Source organism: Medicago sativa, chromosome 6 (genome assembly GCF_051527215.1).
Source record: "Medicago sativa cultivar Bolivia chromosome 6, Bolivia_mono, whole genome shotgun sequence".
NCBI classification, from domain to species: domain Eukaryota; kingdom Viridiplantae; phylum Streptophyta; class Magnoliopsida; order Fabales; family Fabaceae; genus Medicago; species Medicago sativa.
The window spans coordinates 71,147,907-71,165,674 of NC_140754.1; the positions used below are offsets into that span (position 1 = coordinate 71,147,907).

A 17,768-nucleotide genomic window follows, 5' to 3' on the forward strand; every position below is an offset into this window, starting at 1 on the left:
AGCTTTTCAACGAGGATAGAAGAATTAAAAGCCGTATTTTGGAAGACACGGTTATTCCTTTCCTTCCATAGCACCCAAACAGAAGCAACCCAAATTATTCTCATAAATAAATGAGTGAATCTAGGCATACCCGCAATATTAGTAAACTGAAGGAAATGTTGTCGAAGGCCACCAGAAGAAACCGAAGAAATACCCAACCAGTGCCACACATGAGACCAAAGAGAACTGAATATTTCACATCCTAAGAATAGATGTGTTGTCGTTTCTGAATTTCCACATCCTGACACACACGCCGCGTCACTATGGTGAAGTACACGCCGCCGCACCAAATAGTCTTTAGTGGGAAGTCTGTTGCGAAGGAGGCGCCACACAAATAGAGACACCTTTGAAGGATTATGCTTATGTCAGACGTCGTCAACAAGAGTCATATCCAATGGCTGACCGGAATCAGTAAGAAAGCGATATGCTCCCCGCACAGAGTAACCATGAATAGGATCTAACAACCACCTCCAAGTATCATGAACATTTTATTGCAAAACAATGTTATGTAGTAAAACAGAACACTCCCTCATGTAACACCCCGTTTTCCCAGCATAAAAATTTCGTAAAATAAATCAGAGTTTTCTCAACGTAAACGGAATGTCACATATCTTTTCATAAAATCATAAACGGAATAATAAATATTAATCCTTCAAAATCCAACAACTTAATATTTAAAACTTCACAGCGGAATTATTTCAACATCTTAAATAATCTTTGGCACAAGGACCTCAACATAAAATCTCATAAAATCTTAGTTCAACAATAATTCTTGAAAACTTCAAAAATAATACGTAAGGAACAGAAAGCAACAACAAAATTCTCATCCCGTTACGTATCAGAGCACCTAAGACACACACTTGTGAGAGAGTCCACTCACAACCGCAACTAATCTTGGTTACCTGCAAGTTACCCATACGAAGAGTAACATTTTCAAGCAGAAGGGGTGAGATTTCACAAACAACAATATTAAGCATATAATTCATCAATTACATTTAACAAGATAAACATCATGAACATATCATAATAATAATCATGTAACATCATATCATCATCACAAACAACTTCATATTAATCATCGACATCAACTTCATAATCAATCATCAACATCAACTTCATAATCAACTTCATAAATTAATCTTTAACAACTTGATGACTTTGACTCGACTATGCAACTTCAACTCGACTATGCAACTCTTAACATCTTAAATCATCTTGACAATGCAAATGCATGTGGTACCAATCAGGGCATCAAGCCCCCAACATAATTGAGCGTAAAAATGCTCTAGGGCATGTAGCCCCCAACGTAGTTGAGCAAAAGCTCCAGGGCATCAAGCCCCCAACGTAGTTGAGCAAAAGCTCCAGGGCATCAAGCCCCAAACATGAATGAGTATGCATGGACTCAACATCTTACATCTTAAACATCTTGAACATCATGAACATCTTATATGACTCCAATAATTTGGACAACATCTTACAACTTTACAACTTAGACCGACATTTACAACTTTATGACATTAATGGTCAACAACAGCAAAACGGCAACATATGCAGCATATAAACAGCTCTTATATATCATATCATCATTAAAGAATGAACCACATCAACATAAACATCATAAATAATACATATAGTACATATTTAACAACATCACATTACTAATAATATTAATCATCTTAATTCTGGCTTTCTAGACAGCTTCTAACATCATAAATAACTTTCATTCCTACCCCAAGGTCGTCTCATGACTACACGTGCGAAAGGTTCGCAAGGCAACAATTCAAGGCAGCCTACCACTAGTTAGACTCATCACAGCATAGGTTAAGTACTCTTAAACACCTTAATTGAACTCATAGTACACAAGCTTTGAAGTTTGGAGACAATCCATAAGTTTTGGTTTAACTTAGAAATAGTTATACCGAATTTTCATAAAGTTTTACTAAGACCCACTTGGAGTATTTTCATCATAACTCAAAATCTAAAAATCATTTTTGAGCCAAACCAAGACCATTAGAAAGCTAACACAATTATCTAAAACTTTCATGTTTACACTGAAGGCAAATTCAAAACGGAAAAGGGTGAAAAATATGAATGTTTTCTAGATTGGCCTGACAGAAAATCGGTGGCCGATTTTGACAAATCGGGGGCCGATTTTTGTAGAACTAAAACTGGAAATTTAGATCAGAAATTGGTGGCCAATTTTGACAATTCGGTGGCCGATTTTGGGCTTCTCAGCAGTTCAAAAATCAGTTTAACAATGCGTTTTTCACTTAAGAATCACTCTTAAATACCAATTTTCATCAACCCAAATTCCAAAATTTATAGAAAACTCTACCTATGATTATTCTATGAAATGAACATCAACTGGACATGAATTTGATAGACTCCTATTCAACTAACAACCTATAACGACTTCAACCCTAATTCTCAAATTCTCACAAACTCAACCTACAACATAATAAATCTAATTATCAGAATTACAGACTTAATAATACTGAATGTTAGTCTCACCCTTACCTTAGATTAATTGACAGCAAGGTTCTACAGACTTCTCCTTCTCTGACTCTTCTCTTCTCTTCGTTTCTCCTCTTTCTCTAGGTTTCTTCTCTTTCTCCAAAACAGTTTTGCACGTAATATATTTTCTAATTCTAGCTCTCCTTTTATATAAACCTTAACCTATATATTTTCTCTTAATTCCAATTCTGCCACAAAGCCTCATTATTCTAAATAATTATATTTCTCCACTAAATATATTCTTCCACTAAATATATTCTCCCACTAAATATATTCTTCCACTAAATATATTCTCCCACTAAATATATAAAATCGGGGCTACTAATAAATATTAACACATAATAAAAATATCACTTATCAAATATATTAATTAAATTATAAAAAGACTCTAAACTCAATCAAATAAATAAATAATAAAATAGGGCGTTACACCTCACACTCTCCTCCTCCCAAGCTAATAAATGGCGACGCCACGCCCACGCCCAACCCCTATCCGCACCCCTAACCTCCGCATCTCCTCCACCGAACACTCCTTAGTCATAGCCAAATCAAAAAATCGGGGAAATTTAAGTCTCAACTAGGTATGGCAACAATACCCATACCTGTGGTTACCCGCCCAAACCAAACCCAGTTTGACGGGTTTTCCCCGTTTTAACTAAGTTTGGGTATGGGTTTGGGTCTTCCCCGTTTTTAAAACACGGGTATAGGACGGGTAACGGGTATATAGGTACCCACCCTGAACCCATACACAAACCCGTCTCGAATGCAAAAAATTACTTTATGTTAATATGCCATGTTATTTTGTTTGATAATTGTCATGTTATAAAAACTACCATTGATATTTAAAGGAGCAACTAAATCAATCGGTCTAACAAATGTTAAAGTGAACATATTGCTGGATAATGCATTACAACATTTCTTTAGAGGTTGCAAAAATATTATTCAATGTGGGGACGGGGATGGGGAGGGGAACCCGAATATGTCGGGGACGGGGATGGGGATCAACTTCTTATCCCTGTTGGGTATGGGTAGGGTAACGGGTAAGTATATAAGAATCAAGTATGGGAACGGGGAATGTAAAATGTAACATCCCAGACTGCTTTTAGGATTGCCGACTGACCCTACAAACCAACACGAGTCTTTTCAGCGTGTTTTGTCCTCACTCGCACACTTACCGGGAAACTTCCCGGTAGGTCACCCATCCAAAGACTACTCCAAGTCAGGCACGCTTCACTGTGGAGTTCTTATGGAATGGGCTACCGAAAAGAAGATGCATCTTGTTTTTGGTAGCTCATTCCATAAGAAATCCAAAGTTAAGCGTGCTTGACTTGGAGCAATTTTGGGATGGGTGACCTACCGGGAAGTTTCCCGGTAAGCGTGCGAGTGAGGACAAAACACGCTGAAAAGACTCGTGTTGGTTTGTAGGATTAGTCGGTAATCCTGAAAGAAGTCTGGGATGTTACAAATGGTATCATAGCAGACCTCTCCCAGTACGGTGTGGTTCGGGGATGAACCAAGCGGAAGCTGGTGGGCATGTAATACCCAAGGCTGACGAGGGCGGGGAGTGGTCGCCGGTGCACAAGGCATGACAATGTGCGGCTCCTGACAAGCTTCAAGAGGAACCGAATCACATTGAAATGAGAGGGATTCAGAGGCCGTGTAGGTATGGGACTACATGGTTGAAGGAAGGCTTATAAGAATTGTTTGGTACTACCTATATCAACATGATGCATCTTCTTTTTGGTAGCTCATTCCATAAGAACTCCAAAGTTAAGCGTGCTTGACTTGGAGCAATTTCGGGATGGGTGACCTACCGGGAAGTTTTTCGGTAAGCTTGCGAGTGAGGACAAAACACGCTGAAAAGACTCGTGTAAGTTTGTGGGGTTAGTCGGCAATCCTGAAAGCAGTCTGGGATGTTACAGCGTGCGAGTGAGGACAAAACACTTTGAAAAGACTCGTGTTGGTTTGTGGGGTTAGTCGGCAATCCTGAAAGCAGTCTGGGATGTTACATAAAACCTATTCCCACCCCGCCCCAGTGCAATGCTTAGTCTCAACGAAATTTCCCCTACCCAACTGTCATGCCAAAATAAAGCATCCCTTCCGTCACCGACTACCTGACGAGTGTTATTTTCAAACCAACTCCCGACACCCTCACCAATCCCCTCATCGATCCTACTCAACGACTGCCACCAAGCTGAACAATGGCTGCCTCCCTCCTTCAACAGCCCCACACCTCACCGTATCGAGCTTTCAGAACTCGGTACCACAACCCCGCCTTATCAATCAACATCCTCCAACATTACTTCCCCAACAAAGATAAATTAAAAGCTCCTGCCATCCTAACTTTCAACCCTCCATCCTCCTTTGGAGTACAAATCGACTCCCAATTTATCCAAGCTATTTTCCTATTATCCTCACTACACCCACCCCAAAAAAAAAGTCTTTTTAAAAATAGATTCAATAGAAGAAATTATACCTGCATGGTCTTTGAAAAAGGAAAGAAAGTAAATCGGAAGAGAAGAGAAGACAGACTTCAGAAGTACCAAACGACCGTCGAAAGAAAGAAACTTAAGGTTCTACGTCGACAAGCGAGAGACAATACGATCGATAACAGGTCTCCAAAAGCTAAGTTTCATAGAATCACCTCCGATAGGAAGACCAAAATAGACAAAAGGAATGGTTCCCCTACGACAGTTCATCACCAAAGTAGCCTCCGACAACCAAGATTCAGATATGTTTACACCTGTCAACATGCTTTTGTTGAAATTAACTTTTAGTCCCGAAATCTCCTCGAACAAAAGCAACACCTCCCGCATGGTACGCACATTCAGCCAGATCTTTTCACCAATAATAATAGTGTCATCCGCAAACTGAAGGTGAGTTAACTGAACCTCACCAACTTGACCAACTCCAAACCCACTAAAAAGATGCGCCCCCACCACAATGTTCATTAGCACATTGAACCCTTCTGCAACCAAAAAAAAGTAAGAACGACGACAAAGGATCACCTTGACGAAGACCCCGTTCAATATGAAACTCCTCCGTCGGACAACCATTCACTAAAACAGGCGCTGTTTCCATTCCAATACATTCAGATATCCACTTCCGCCAAATTGTTGGAAAATTCATGTTTGCCATCACAGAATCCAGATACTTTAAATTTACCGAGTCATACACCTTTTCAAAATCAACTTTGAACTAAAGCAACTCCTTATGCATGCACCTTGCTTCATCTACCACTTCATTAGCTATCAAAATTCCATCCAAAATTTGCTTCCCCTTGACAAAAGTTGATTGGGACTCAGAAACCACATTACCCATAACTGAACGGAGTCTATTAGCAAGAACTTTAGCAAGGACCTTATACAAACACCCTACCAAAGAGATCGTCCGGAAATCATTATGCCACTGCGGATTATTCACCTTCAGAATTAAAGCGATAAAAATAGAATTTAAACCTTTTGTCAGCTTCCCGGTCCGATGAAATTTCACCAAAAATCTAAAGAAATCATCCTGTAATAAATCCCTTAAATATTTGATGAAGCCAAAGATAATACCGTCAGGACCCGGGCTCTTATAATTGTCACAATCCCAGACTGCATGCTTCTCTTCCGCAAGAGAAAAAGGTTTCGTTAAATTTCCTGCCTCAACATAAGATAATTTGCGAAACTGGAGACCCTCTACTCCCGGCCGAGCTGCCCCAATAGACTTAAAATGAGTAGAATAATGATTATAGACAGTCGCACGAATATTATGCACCCCTTCCACACTAACTCCATTGACATACACCACATTAATATCATTTTGACACCAACGATTGGACATAACACCATGAAAAAATTTAGAGTTTGAATCCCCTTCATGTAACCAGTTCATTCGCGATTTCTGCCAATTAACACTATTCTGAATCCGAGCCTTAAATTAACTGATAAATCATGGAGGTCATTGACGCCATCATCTATTAACACAGACATCTCTCCTTTTGAATCTAAAAGTGAAATTTTATTTTTTACCTCCGTCATCCTACCATCCATATTCTGAAGCTGTTGATAATGCCATTCCTTCAAACTAGCTTTCATCATTTTCAGCTTTCGTTTCAACACAAAACCACCCCATCTTTGACAATTAAAAGTACCCCATTTTGCACAGACAAAATCTGCATAACCAGGATAATTAGACCAACATTTAAGCATCTGTAGCGGACGAGGCCCCCACTTAGCATCATCGAGATGTAACATCACATGAACATGATCAAAGATCCCAGCTGATAAGCAACCTGAATACAATTTGGCCACTTCTCACACATCTTATTAGACAACAAAAACCGATCTAATCTACTCATTGAAACTCCATCGCCTCGATACCAAGTAAATTACCGACCACAAATAAGCAAATCAGTAAGCAAACTATCATGAATGAATTCATTAAACATGCCCGCATTCGCCTGCCAGGAAACCACGCCCCTTCCTTTCCTCTCATCTGCACTTTGAACTGAATTAAAATCCCCGCACACACATAAGCACAAACCGTTGTTATTAAGAACAAGTTGATTCAACCGATCCCACAACTCCTTTTTACCCACCGAGTCACAAGGCGCATACACATTACAGATAACAAATTCTTCAGCAGTAATAATAACCTTTCCCTTAATAATCAAAATATATTCGAAACTCATAAAGGACCAAACATCAACACGAGAAGCATCCCACATAGTCACCAAACCACCAGAAGCCTTGATCAACGGTTGGTAAGAATAGCTATAAGGAGCCTCTCCCCAAACTGATTTAATCATCAAATCATTCATCGCATTCAACTTAGTCTCTTGGATACACAACACCATAGGATGTTTCTCAGTAACTAACCTCCGAACCTCCACCCTCTTCTCACCACCTCCTATCCCCCTCGCATTATAAGAAAGAATCTTTATTGAAACCTCCCTCCATCCTTACACTCCCACACACCTCCGACCTCAACATGCACCCACGCCATCCCGTTTCCCCCCAACTTCCGCACGCACCACCTCACCGCCTTTGGCTGCCCTCCACTCTCTCCTCCCCTCCCTCGATAGTAAATTAAAACTATTCAAAGTGTTACATTGATACTTCACCCCCACTGCCTTACCTAGTTCCGTAACATCCGCCGCAACCACATCCGCTTTACAATGTAGCTTCACCCAGATCTCCCAACCATTGTTAACAAAAGAAGTTGAATTTTTTGAAGAATCTGAAGTAGAATCGGATGATGCCTTTGATTTATGGTTCACAACACATTCCTTTCTTTTACGCTTTTGCTTCTTCAAAATATGTAAAATCTGTTTTCGATCTTTGGCCGGCATTCGAGCAATTCTTTTCATAAAACCAACTGAATGTTTAACAAGTCCACCCTTCTTTTTCTTTGGTAACATATTGGATGGTGAAGAATTTAGTTGTGCTGCTTCGGAATTCAAGTCATTATTTTGAGTGTTATTGCAAGTGGATGAGAAAATAACACCACCTTCCGGAATAGTCTGTTGGTTCGAGAGCCAATCAATGCTCCAAGGCCCCGAATTATTAATTTCCATCGACCTTATTGCTTGCTTATGCTGATTGTCCGCACCTAAAGTAATTACAACGTCACCTTTTGGCTTCGACAAAGGTTGTAACACCGGAGATAGCTGCACCTCAAAAAAATATGTCCCGTCTTCCATACCATCATGTTTAGTCGACATAAATTCATGAGAATTTTGAGTCACATCCTTTTTCCCTTCATGTTGACTCCATTCTTTGTGCAAGTCATTAACTAAATCATCCAATTCCCACTCCACTTGAACCTCATCCATCCCGAAACAATATTTGGTTGTGATTACGCTTCCGGCCTAGAATCGGAATCAACCTTTGTCATAAAGGCATCCTCCCCCAAGTTACATCCCCATTCCTCCACCAACTTAATAACATATTTGCTCCCATCTATAAGAAACTCAGAAGACATATTCACTATCTCAATTTGAGACGTCGAGATAATAATACGTGCAAAGTCCAACTGTGCCTTATCTATCGTGCATTCGTCAGCATGAATAAATCTACCAATTCCAAAAACACATAATTTGAAGAATACGTCATACCAGGCATGAACGGGAACACCATAAGCACGCAACCATGTCCCACGTTCATACCTAACCTACGACGCCGACTAGTTATGAATATTAGAGAATAACATACCAAAAAAGTTGATTGCCCCATTGAATACTTGCCAAATATCCTCCTCTCCGTTACAATTGAGGAACACTCTATCACCCCCCAAAGGAGTAACAACCACATTAGAGAAACCGGCATTTTCTACCCGTTGCTGAAGCCCCAATGCCGAATCCTCTGCAATCACCGATGCAACCATACCTGAACTGGCCCATATACGATCCTCCACACACGAAGTATACACAGGAATGAATTGGATACTTGGCTGACTCTTTTGTGCATGAACCGTTGTGGACGCTGCCTCTTTCTTTCCCTCATCCAACCGATCTTTACCCTTACCTCTACCATCAACTGCCACCACCCTTTTCTTCTCGGTACACCCTACCCTCTCCTCGCTCGAAACCCCCACCTCGCCACTGTTATCTTGGTTTTCGGGTATCAAACATTGATTACGTTTGAACCTTTTCAACCTTTGATATCTCATTTTTTCTTGGGAAGGGAAAAAAATAAGCAAAACCCTTGAGAATCGAGGTCCGGGAGTTGTTTTCGCTACGGGAAGGTGTTAGGCACCCATAACGACTATAGTATCCTATAGGAACCGTCTTTACTTTCTACGCGCGCGCTTTATTTTTAAATGCTATTTAAAAAATGATATTTACACCTAAAGTTTGCTAAGTGAAGAATTGGAGGGAGAAGAATGTTTGATTTTTTTTTTTAGTTGAATTGAAGGAATTTTGATTCCTTGCCTACGTACCCGTGTAAGGGATCAAATCCACCGTAGTTCTCTTCCAAAAAATGTTTTTGTTTTTTGTTGGTTGATTTTAAGTTTGAAAATGGAATTTGAATGAATGGAGATTGAGAGGCTTCATGAGCATAAGATTGTGAAATTGTGAGGTTGAATTAGTTATTTTGCAAAAGAAAGTCAAAGTATGATTAATTTTCATTGAAAATTGATTGAGAAAATAAAGAGAAAATGCAAAGGAGTTTTGACTCCTATATTTTTTGGAAAAGGTTTTCAAGTGATGTTGTTCAGGTTTTCTTGGAAAATGATTTTTCCTAAGTGTAAATCCTAGGCATTCATCTAAACATTCCATCCTAAACATACGTCTAAACATGCATATCCTAGCCATACATCTAAAAAATATCTATGTGATGTGTGTGTATGTGTCGGTGCTTGTGTCGGTGTACATCATTAGAGTCCATTGTCCGTTACATCATTGGCCTAGATACATTCTATGGTCTTGCAAGAATTTAAAAGCACAAGGAAAAAAAAAATACAAAATTCCTAAGTCTATACATTCTAAGTATTAGTATAGGAATTAAAGTGCAAGAAATGGAACTAAAATGGAAGAATGAAGTATGCTTATGGAGTGTATGAGACATGAAACACAAGGAAATGGTTAGTGGCACATGGTAATATCAAGAGAAAATAAGCAAGAACAATGTTATAACAAAAGCATAGAAGATAACCCAAAATAAAGCCTAAATGAATGCAAAACATGACTAAAATTACTCATAAAATACAAGAACCATATAACCTAGAATTCTTACATTCCAACACATCTTCCAAAGGTTTAGAATCAAGCTTTAGAATGTGAATTAAAGCAATATGATGAACTTGACATTTTTCAAAGTAAGCTTAGGCATATTTGCATTATTTTTTACAAACATAACTTGCAAACTAAGCGTTTAAGCAAAATTCACACACATGTAGCAAAAGCACATACAAATAGTAGCTAAAGCTTCACAAAATCATATGGTATAGGTCACAAACATTTATCAAGAAATTGGAATTAGAATCAAGCAATTTTCACAAGCCTTTAATTCAAAACATCACAAAATAGCAAGAAAATTAACACATTATTTTTCATCAAGTTTTAATATGCAAAAATCATCACAAAAATACCACAAAATCAACAAGAAACATACATGAAAATTTTTAGAGATTTTAAAAGATTTTAGACCCAATAACGTGCAAAACTTTCACAAATTTAACACAAACACATCACATAAGCAAGAAAATATTACACACATTTTTATCAATTTTTATCATGCAAAATCATCACAAAAAACATCACAAATACACCAAGAAATATCTAGGAATTTTTATGGAATTTTTGCAAGAATTTAAGACATGGCAGGGGGTGTAAAAATTAAAATACAGTACTCAAATAGTAAAAAATCCTGCAGGAACGAAATCCACAACCCACTCAGACCCAGGCCCAAAGAAGAGATGGATTCTGGATCATCCAAACGCTCCAGGAGCGTTGGATTGATCCAGATCACACTTAACCTAAATCTAAGGGCTAGGAACAACGCATAAGTGAACCAAGATTGAACCGGTCCGGTTCAATCGCTTATATAAGAGTCCGTGGACCGGTTCAATTCATTTTCCAACTTCCCTTCTCTCTCTAAGTCCCTCCCTCTCTCTCTAACACTTCGTCACTCTCTTCTTCCTGCCGGTTTCTGGAGGAAAACTGGTCGGAGAAGATGAAGGCTGGTTGGAATCTTCATGATTCCGCCGGAATCTTCATCTGACCCGCCGTGACCTCCAGATTCCGGCGAGGTCCAACCCTCACCGTTTTACATGAAACGAAACCCTAACCTATACTACTTTTCATACTGATTTCGAATATGAGCTCAGATTTAACATATGAACGATGAATCTTAGCAGATCTTTATATTCAAGCTTCGCTTTAACGTTTTTTAAAGTTTTTTGAAGGAAAAGGCTTCAAATCCTTAGATCTATTTCGATTCATCGTTCAATCTTTCACATAAGCCTTCGATGAAGATTAAAAGCAAGAACGAGAAGGTTTCAAGAGTCTTACCTGAATTTAAACGGAAATTTGCGTGAGACGATGAAAAGAGATCTTGCGAATCCTCTCTGAGCCTCTGGTAAGCGTAGATCCAAAAATAAACCGGTAATCTCTCTTCTTCTCTGTCACTGGTTCAATTCCTCTTCGATTTCTCTTCTCCTCTTCCTCAAACCTTCTTCCTGTGATCGTCCTCGACTTGAATTGCAAGAAGACGAAAGGTATGGTTCGATGATGATGATTTCCGTAAGGAATCACTGAGAACAAATGTGAATTAAACCGAATTTGATGAAGGTCTTTTGAATTGAAACGGTGTTAATTTTGGTTTTCTGAAAGCCTCTGTTGATTTTGATGAATTTTGGTAGAAAACTGAAACGGTTAGGGTTTTGTGATGATGAAGTTCTTCGTAAGCTTCATCATGTTCTTTGATGAAATGTGGTTTTGATTATGTTAGAGGAGAGAGAATTGGTTGAACGTGTTTGTTGAGTTGGCAAATTGTGATTTATTCTTCCCTGTAATTGGTGATGTGGCTGTATTTATAGGCTGCCATGTGTGATGTTGGACCAACGAATTGCTGACATGTGGACTTGGACTTGGTTGGCTTCGGCCTTGCTGGGTTTGTGACTTGAGGGCCCTTTTGCAATTTTAGAAACTTTGGGGACCAATCTGCAATTTGAAGAAAATGGACTGGACTGCAAACTTTTGGACTAAAAGGACTTAATTGTAAATTAAAAAGATTTAAAGGATGGAAAGGAAAAAAAAAGGACCAAAATGCAAACAAAAAGACTCTAGGGACTAAAATGCAATTATTAGGAAGTTTGAGGACTAAAATGAAAATTAAAAATAAAAATGAATTAAAATTGGTAACTGGAAAATAACGTAAAGTGAAACGATAAAAATAACAAAACGGACTAAAATGAACCAATTACTTAAATGATGTACTTTAAAGTAACCTCTTTCTGTCGAAATTTTGTGTGAAATGACCAAAACGCCCCTAGGGACTAAAACGACTCAAAACGACTCAAATGCAATTTTAAAATGATTTTTAACAAGGAATTAAAGCAAGAGTTTATATAAGCAAATTAAAAGACTCAGAGACAATTTTTTTTAGGAATTAAAAGGAATCTTAACACAGGAAATGACTAAAATGCCCCTAGGGGTTAAACTGACCCAAAATGACTTTAAACGTAATTTTTTGAAATGGATTTTAACATGAGAGTGAAACAAGGACTTATACAAATCAAATGAAAAGACACAAACAATTTTCAAGGACTAAAATGAATTTGAATGCAGGAAATGACTAAAATACCCTTTTCCATGAATTTTGCAAATAACATTGAAATAAGACGCAGAGAAAGATGCAATTGATCAGAAAATTTTTTGAATGACTTGAAATGCAAGAAAAGAAGAATTGAGCTAGTATTTTTAGGTCCAAAATTAGGGTATAACAGCCACTCACTCCCTCGTTTACCCTCCGAACATTCTGCTTCCTCCCCAATCCCCCAACCAGTACCATGACCTTCTCGACTATCATCATTTTTTTCCCTCAACCCGCTTCTCCACCTCCAAAATTCACAACCTCGCATTTTTTACTCCTTCACCCTTCTTAGACACCATCGACCTAACCTCCCCACCTTCCTCACAACAACATTCGAAGCAATAACAACAAAATCATAATGAGCAAACTGATCATACCGAGCCTCACGAGCCCAAACTCGGCATTCCCCAATCCAAACATTATTCAAAGCTTGTGAATGTTTATCTTTGTTCTTCACGTTAACATACCTAAAAAAACTGAATTCCTGACCTCGTGCATTCCTGTGTCATGCTACATACACATCAGATATGAAGCCGCACACTTCAAAAGCTTGACGTAAACGAAACAATGGCATGTTGTCCGGGAAATTAGTAACATAAAAAGAAGCCTTATACCCGTAATTACCACCAGACCCATGCCATCCCGCTTAAGCAACACGACCTCCCATTTAATTGGAAAATCTGTCGTCAACCCTAACCTCTTCCTCCTGCCTATGGCGAAAGCCACCCTTGGAAACCCTGTCAAAAACCTGAAATCGAACCTGTCCATAACCTGTCGCCACTCTTCGTTGCTCGTTTGAACCTCTTGACCTGTCCCGTCCTCTGTGGTCCGGTTCCGTTGTTTTCCTCTTTCTAGACCTCACTACAGTCCAATTTTCCCTACCCCCCCCCCCCCAAATGCTGCCACCCTGGCTGCACCCCTATCCCCCCCCCCCCCCAGTGTCTCTCTACCGACGAATAGCTCCAGCGCGGTTGCCTTAGGTTTGCCCTAGGGTTGCCGCCACTCAATCTCTCCTTTTTTGAGAATATTTCAAACTAATATTCTTTTGACATTTTCTTAGGATAATTGTGCATGTATTTGTGGCACCCATCAATAATAATAAAAGTTGTTACAAGATAATATAACATATAACCTAATGATAATAATAAAAATTGTTTCAAGGATAACATAACCTAATTAATAATAATAAATGTTGTTATAAGGATAATATTGAGATTTTAAATTAATTTAAGACTGATTTTGGCAATGCAATAAAATTTGCTCCCACCTCTCCCTCCACTGCCCTCCTAAAAATTGAACTAAACACTTCAAGTTAAAAATATTTCCTCTCCTCCCCTCCAAAACTCTCGAACCAAACAGACGCTTAGTCTTCTAAAAGTTTTACATCGCCACTTTTGATCCCTTATTTTAAGGCAACTCACATGCAGACTTCATATTTTTGTATGAAATTTTGTATAAATGTTAAAAATATTATAAGAACCTCTTCCGGAAAAAAAATAGAATTTTTTAACAAAACATCAATTAAATATGAATTTTTATGTTTTTAACGCTTAAAAATTCATATTTAATTCATGTTTTTTTTTTTAAAATTCTATTTTTTAGAGATTGTTGTAATACTGTACAATTTTTTTTTTAAATTCGGTATCCGATTCAAGGACCGACTAATCCGATTGGACTAATCCCACTGCCCACTTGCGGGGGCTCTGTTCTAAGTCATAGCAAAGCTCTTTTTTTTAAATTCGGTATCCGATTCAAGGACCGACTAATCCGATTGGACTAATCCCACTGCCCACTTGCGGGGGCTCTGTTCTAAGTCATAGCAAAGCTCTGTATCGACTTGCCCACCGAAATTGGCACCAGAGGGAATCGAACCTGAGACCTTGAAAGGAGCACATTCAAAGATCCTAAGCCAACCACTAGGCCAACCCCAAATGTGCTACAAAGCCTTTCAAAAGCTCGAGTCCGCCTCCATTTTGAAAGGGACCGTGGGGGCAAGGAGCCGCCCCAAAACAATGAGTATTCGAGTACAGTCACCGCCAAGGAAGAGCGCCCCGAAAGAAGACGTGGAATGCAATAAAGCTCAAGGCGCTATAATAGCTAAGTGCTAATAAGTTTCCAAGTTCTACTTCTTGAATTTTCAATTACGCTCTCACTTTATTCTTCTATATGTCTAACCTTAATGCAACATCTTCCTTAATGGACAACTATACATTAATTCATTTTGAGAGCCAAAGCTGACAACGATACCAAAAACATGAAGAAAATTATTACAACAAATGATGCCACAACAGCCTCAGCACAAGCTTGACAGAAATTGGTGAACCCCTCACAGAAAGCCATCCAATTTGCATCTTGACTCCCATTATGACCTAAGTACACAATTGCAGCAGCAGATGAAGCAGCAATTGTGATTATGCCCATCATCACCTAATTTACGTTCCAACATATCAATTCAATTTCCCTTCAATTATATTAATATATAGTTTCACAAGGTTGTTTATAAATTAAACTTGTCCGTGACAATAATATTGGTAGGTCTTCCTTTAAAAAAAAATTATTGGTAGGTCTTTTCATTAAATGTATGCTTTCAAAATGCTATCTAGATGTCTTCTGTTTTTCATTTAATATTTTGTTTATGTAACTCTTTAAGAGAACATAGTTTTTTTTTTTGGCTTAATTGCACTTTTCCTCCCTATCTTTTGTCAATTGTGTGATTTTGCAACCTATGTTTTTAATTGAGCTATTTTGCACCCTATAATTTTCCCCCTTTCAGGTTTGAAGGCCCCTCATATATTTTAGTGATGACATGTCTAATTTTGATGATGTGTCTTCATTTAATGTTTGCCATGTGTGTAAATTATATTTTAAAAAAAAAACAAAAAATGGAATTTTCAAATTAAACACATGGAAAATTTTCAAAATTCAAAAAATGAATACATATGGAAAAAAAATCGCACAAGCTACTCCTCTCTCCCGTCGGGGCAACCGTGTCTCCGTCACCGACCTCTGCAAATCCCAAACCACAACTCTCCCTATTCAATTCTCCTCCAACATTCCCGCATCGCCGTCACCCCTGGCGGCACATTCCTTCTCGCCATCAACAAAAATAATTGCGGCCTCTTCTCCATCTTATCACGTTCAAACACCGTGTCGGAGCGGTGAAATTCAAGGCCGACATGAAACTCATCGCTGTCGCCGACGGGAAGCTTGTTCAGATATGGAGGTCGCCTGCTTTCCGTAAAGAGTATTTTTCCGTTTGAATTGATTTGTATTTTTGCTGATTTTCATGCAAAAGTTACTGCTTTTTTGATTGCACTAGTGATTCTAATTATTTGCTTGTTGTTGCGTGTAAGGATTTAACAGCGACGATTTTATGTTTGAAGAAGGTTTATGGTGGTGTTAAGTATAAGCCTTTTTTGTTTTAGGTCACAGGGATGTAGAAGGGGATTTGATGGTTGAGGATAATGATGATGCGAAGAAGAGGAAGGGATGCCGAAGGGGATTTGATGTTTTCCAATAATTTGAAAATTCCATTTTTTGTCTTTATAAAATATAATTTACACACATGACAAACATTAAATGAAGACACATCATCAAAATCAGACATGTCATCACTAAAATATACGAGGGGCCTTCAAACCTGAAAGGGGAAAAATTATAGGGTGCAAAATAGCTCAATTAAAAACATAGAGTGCAAAATCACACAATTGACAAAAGATAGGGAGGAAAAGTGCAATTAAGCTTTTTTTTTTTTTTTAAGAGAACAAAGTTTTACTCTATCTATATATATATATATATATATATATATATATATATATATATATATATATATATATATATATATATATATATATATATATATATATGGGAAATGTTAACTTGTGCCCTTAAGGCACAAGTTAAGAGATTAAATATAGAAACATTTTATTGGAAATTGTGCATTCTATGTTTTAGAAATTTAAAATCTTATGTTTTCAAGACAGAAATTATGTTTTACTTCCATTTTTAGCTTCTTAACTTGTGCCCTTAGGGCACAAGTTAACACAACCCATATATGGGAAATGTTAACTTGTGCCATAATATATATATATATATATATATATATATATATATATATATATATATATATATATATATATATATATATATTATGTCACATGTGCCATAATACAGATGAAAATATTGGAAGAAACCAAAGATTTTTCAATTCAAGGATAACATTTTAATTTCACATTCAAATTGTCTTATCATGAGAATTTTATGGATTCAGTTAATTAGTAATTCTATACTATAGAAGATATTATAGGACATACATACTGGGACATAGGAAATTGATTCCATCGAGCATGAAACTGGAGGAACTGTGTGAAAAATGGAAGCTGTTCATCATTAGTTCCCATGATAATCGCCACAAATGCATCCCCACAACCCGCACGACAATTAACGTGGCATCTCGTCCATTATTTAAATAATTTTTTATTGAAATAAAAGAAAAAAAATCTGAAGCTGCATGAGGTAGAATACATGTCGTGCTGATTCCACGACAATTGACTTCGTGCTTTTAAGCATATTTGAACAACTTTCTCTTTCTTAGTTCCCATCAAATAAGCATACTAGAAGCCATCCATGAAGGTGATTTTTAGCAACTAACATTTCAATGTGTGATTTTCAATTTTTGATTATAACTTTATTAAAAGACACCTTCATAAAATGTGTCTTCTAGCAAAACCTATGTATATATATATATATATATATACATAGACAGGATCCGTTGACACCAGGTGTAAGTCTTTTCACTTACACCAAATAACATCCATTGATTTACTTTGATCTAATGGTTTAGATTTATTCATTAAAAGTACTCACTAAAAGTAGCACATTAGATTTCGGCCTTCCTAATTTGTTTCTCCCTCG

At 37.7% G+C, this 17,768-nt stretch overlaps 1 protein-coding gene and 1 pseudogene across 1 annotated transcript; both read right to left on the bottom strand.

The window, feature by feature from the left end:
• Positions 1-8,394: 8,394 nt before the first annotated feature.
• LOC146916616 (uncharacterized) lies at positions 8,395-13,622 on the bottom strand. Its single transcript, XM_085721683.1, has 4 exons — positions 13,552-13,622; positions 13,163-13,354; positions 8,779-9,139; positions 8,395-8,709 (listed from the first exon to the last, which is right to left on the bottom strand). The coding sequence occupies exons 1-4, from the start codon at positions 13,620-13,622 to the stop codon at positions 8,395-8,397; spliced, it is 939 nt and encodes a 312-aa protein (XP_085577809.1).
• Positions 13,623-14,974: 1,352 nt separating this feature from the next.
• On the bottom strand, positions 14,975-17,533 carry LOC146916617 (casparian strip membrane protein 4 pseudogene; annotated as a pseudogene).
• Between the last annotated feature and the right edge of the window lie 235 nt (positions 17,534-17,768).